At 49.5% G+C, this 3,149-nt stretch overlaps 1 protein-coding gene across 1 annotated transcript; it reads left to right on the top strand.

The window, feature by feature from the left end:
* Positions 1–686: 686 nt before the first annotated feature.
* On the top strand, positions 687–2,315 carry PPTG_13233 (hypothetical protein; the record flags this gene model as incomplete). The annotated part of the gene is made up of 3 exons (XM_008910684.1): positions 687–873; positions 1,170–1,291; positions 1,761–2,315. 3 exons carry the CDS (start codon positions 687–689, stop codon positions 2,313–2,315), a joined length of 864 nt encoding a protein of 287 aa, XP_008908932.1.
* Between the last annotated feature and the right edge of the window lie 834 nt (positions 2,316–3,149).

Genomic DNA, 3,149 nt, shown 5'->3' with positions numbered 1-3,149 from the left:
CAGACGTTTCCGGTTTCGTCGGCTCTCGATCTAGAGCAACTTTCAGCGAACCGCTCAGACGAAGAAGACGCGCCTCCTATGGCTGAAACTCCTCTAACGGATTTGCTTCTACACTGCGATCATTTCGACGAAGATGAGGCTACTGCGTCGGGTACAGTGACGAAGCGCCAGACATCAGCTCCATTAAAATGCAAGGTTACGTGAACCGAGTCCTCAAGGTAGCAAGCGCACGGCAAGAAAAGGCTGGCGTCTCAGCAGGCCTTTCTTCGCATTCGTTTCGTCGAGGTGGTGCTCAGTATGCTAACGCGAATTATTCTCTGAGTGCGCAGTGGATATTCGACCGAGGTAGTTGGAACATGACTGCCACCAACAAGACGTTTGCCTACGTATTCAACACGACGAGTGAGGACAGAAAAGTATCCAAGGTACTCAGTGATTGGAGGTCTGATGACTCCCCAACTATACCTTCAATATCCAGCTTGATTCAGGTGTATAAGCGAAAATACGGACCCTTGGTATTTGCTTCAAGCTTGGCTATGGATGACAGTACCTTGGTTGTGAACCAACAAGTCGCTGATTTGCTCATCGCAGCTTTGGTGCAGCACTATCCAGAAGTCAACGATAGGTACCCAATGAGTCCCTATGTGTCTAGAATGCGTCAATGCCTTTTTGCGATCCAAGTCGAAATGTCCGAGCTCTTAGCGTGGAGCGTGCACCTAAACCATCAAGGAAATCAACCTACCACAGAGCAAGAAACATCGTTCACACCAGATATTCAGTTCATGAATCACCAGAACGCAGTTATCGCACAACTCATTGAAGAAAACAAGACCCAAGCCAGGCGCATTACCGAGTTGGAGAAACGGATGTCGGGTGGGGTTACTATTTCGAGTGCTGATACTCGTCAGGTTTCTCAGACCACGCTTGGTGTTGATTCTAGTACGATCAATAACGTCAAGTTAGTTAAGTTGAAGCTACGCTCAGCTTCGAAGTCTGCAGCAGCTACTTGGTTTGAATGGTACACAAGAATCCCACGTCTTTGGGAAGGCTGTGGTGATCTCAGTACAAGTCACAGTCCAAGCAAATAGTCAACTTCATGAAGTTGTGCTTACCTCATGGATTTACACTCGATCCATCCTCATCTGGGTATAGTGGCCGAGTGATGACAGTTGGTAATACTGCCGAAGCCAACATGAAAGCTTTCCTTCGAGGGAGAGGCATGAAGAGCAAATTGGGGTCGGGGCTTCTCAAACAACTCCGTCTGCTTCATCGTAACGGCGCTCTAAAAGAGGTCATTAGCAATACCGAGCTCGCTTCTCCGTTGTTCAAATTTGCGATCCTGCACCAGAGGAAACGAAAGACTTCGCATAGTTAAAACGCTTCGTCAAATTTGGAATCTTTTCTTGGGATGACTTTTTGGGCGTTGCCGTTGCATTTTTTTTAAGAATGAACCGCATTTGAAAACATAGTTAGTTTTTCAAAAATAACCATTTTCAATTCGAGCAACTTACCCACTTCAGGTTTTACTACGAAGGTTGCAACGACACAGTTTAGTCGCAAGGGGTTTGAGACTGCGGTCAGAAGTTGCATTAGACTTAATTTTCCTAGAGCAAGAATTACAAGTGAGGCTCTACGGTACCTCCTCCTTGACCTCCGCGCTGAAGTCTCCGAGAACATCGGCTTCCCTAGTGTCTTGGTCGCTACCGTCGCTGCACTTCTGAAGCTGGCTAGACGGCGTATTGAAGGCCGTCACGTCCTAGCTTGGCGCTCGTCGACGTGGTGAGAGACCACACACAGCGCAAATTCTGAACATGACCGAAGCGATTTTACCGATATCACCCAGCGTCGCAGAGGAGAAGTCTTCGTCGATGAACTCGACAGCTACAAACACTGTCCCCGATGCGAAGCCATCCAGAGGAGAAGAAGCTGCCCAAGCGAAATCGTCAAATCGAGAAGAAGCCGGTGAAGGAAAGCCATCCAGAAGGGAAGAAACTGCCGAAGAGAAATCGTCCGAACGAGACGAAGCTGCTGAAATGAAGCCATCCAGAGGAGAAGAAACTGCCGAAGAGAAATTGTCCGAGGGGGAAGAAGCCGCTGAAGAGAAGCCGTCACCGCGTGCTGATAACGTGGTCGATCTCACTTTGACCGACCAAGAGGAAAGCGATGACGCCTTTGGTCGAGCAGGCCTTGGCACCTCCACCAGCAGCAGCGACAGTGAAACGGAGTGGCGACCGACAGCGTCATTGGCTGCTCCACCGGTGTATGACATCCGTCGCATCACGCACTCGTACAGGCGGAACGGTCGCCGAGTATAAGTCGTTAATTGGGAGGACACTGAGGAACCAGCCAGTAACTTGTCGCACCGCATGGTTGCTGCCTTCGAACGTCGACGTCGCGCTCTAGTTCGGCGCACCTTCATCGAGGATGAGACAGGAGGTGGTCGCTTTACTGCGTGGTGTCTTCGCTGAGGTGCCTGCGTACAACACAGAAGGAAAACAACAACAACAAATAGTAGTTTGCATACTCCCTTCTTGGTATTGCCGTAGATAAAACGTGAAGCTGCCACGACATCGCACAGCAAGGTTTCCCTGCGAAAGCAAGACACCGAGCTTGACACGGTCTCACAGTATCACGAAACAGCAAGGTTACGCCGTTAAGCACACCGAGCTTCCTACAAACACTAGTGCATTACAAAAAATCGTTTTTAGGAACCATCGATATACAAAATCTAAAGGTGAGGCTTACCTGAATCCTGACGCCCACTGCACGCCTGCGCCCGCTCCACGATTGCCTTACTCTGTTTCAAACTGGTTCTGTTTGTGTCTGTGGTCTGTGTCCTCGATGCCTCTACCGAGGCGGATCCACCAATAGAATTTTTGTTTCTTTTTAGCCAATAACTGACCTGTCGCCTGGCGTCGGCGGCTGTCGGCCAAATTACGCTATGGTAAGATAAGTCGGTTACGTAAAGCGGGGAGAGAGAGAATGACGCTATCGAAATAGCCGCAGCAAAATTACTACCCGTCGCTGCCCCGTTTGCCTTTGAGTTAACAAAATCCGGGACCTCTCGCACCCAAAGCGAGAATCATACCACTAGACCACTAGGCCGCTAACCTAGCCTCAACACAAACACTTGTCGCGCATACTCCCAA

Source organism: Phytophthora parasitica (assembly GCF_000247585.1).
Source record: "Phytophthora parasitica INRA-310 unplaced genomic scaffold supercont2.38, whole genome shotgun sequence".
NCBI lineage: Eukaryota > Oomycota > Peronosporomycetes > Peronosporales > Peronosporaceae > Phytophthora > Phytophthora nicotianae.
The sequence above is the reverse complement of the archived record's forward strand: the minus strand, read 5'-3'. Positions and strand labels throughout refer to the sequence as shown.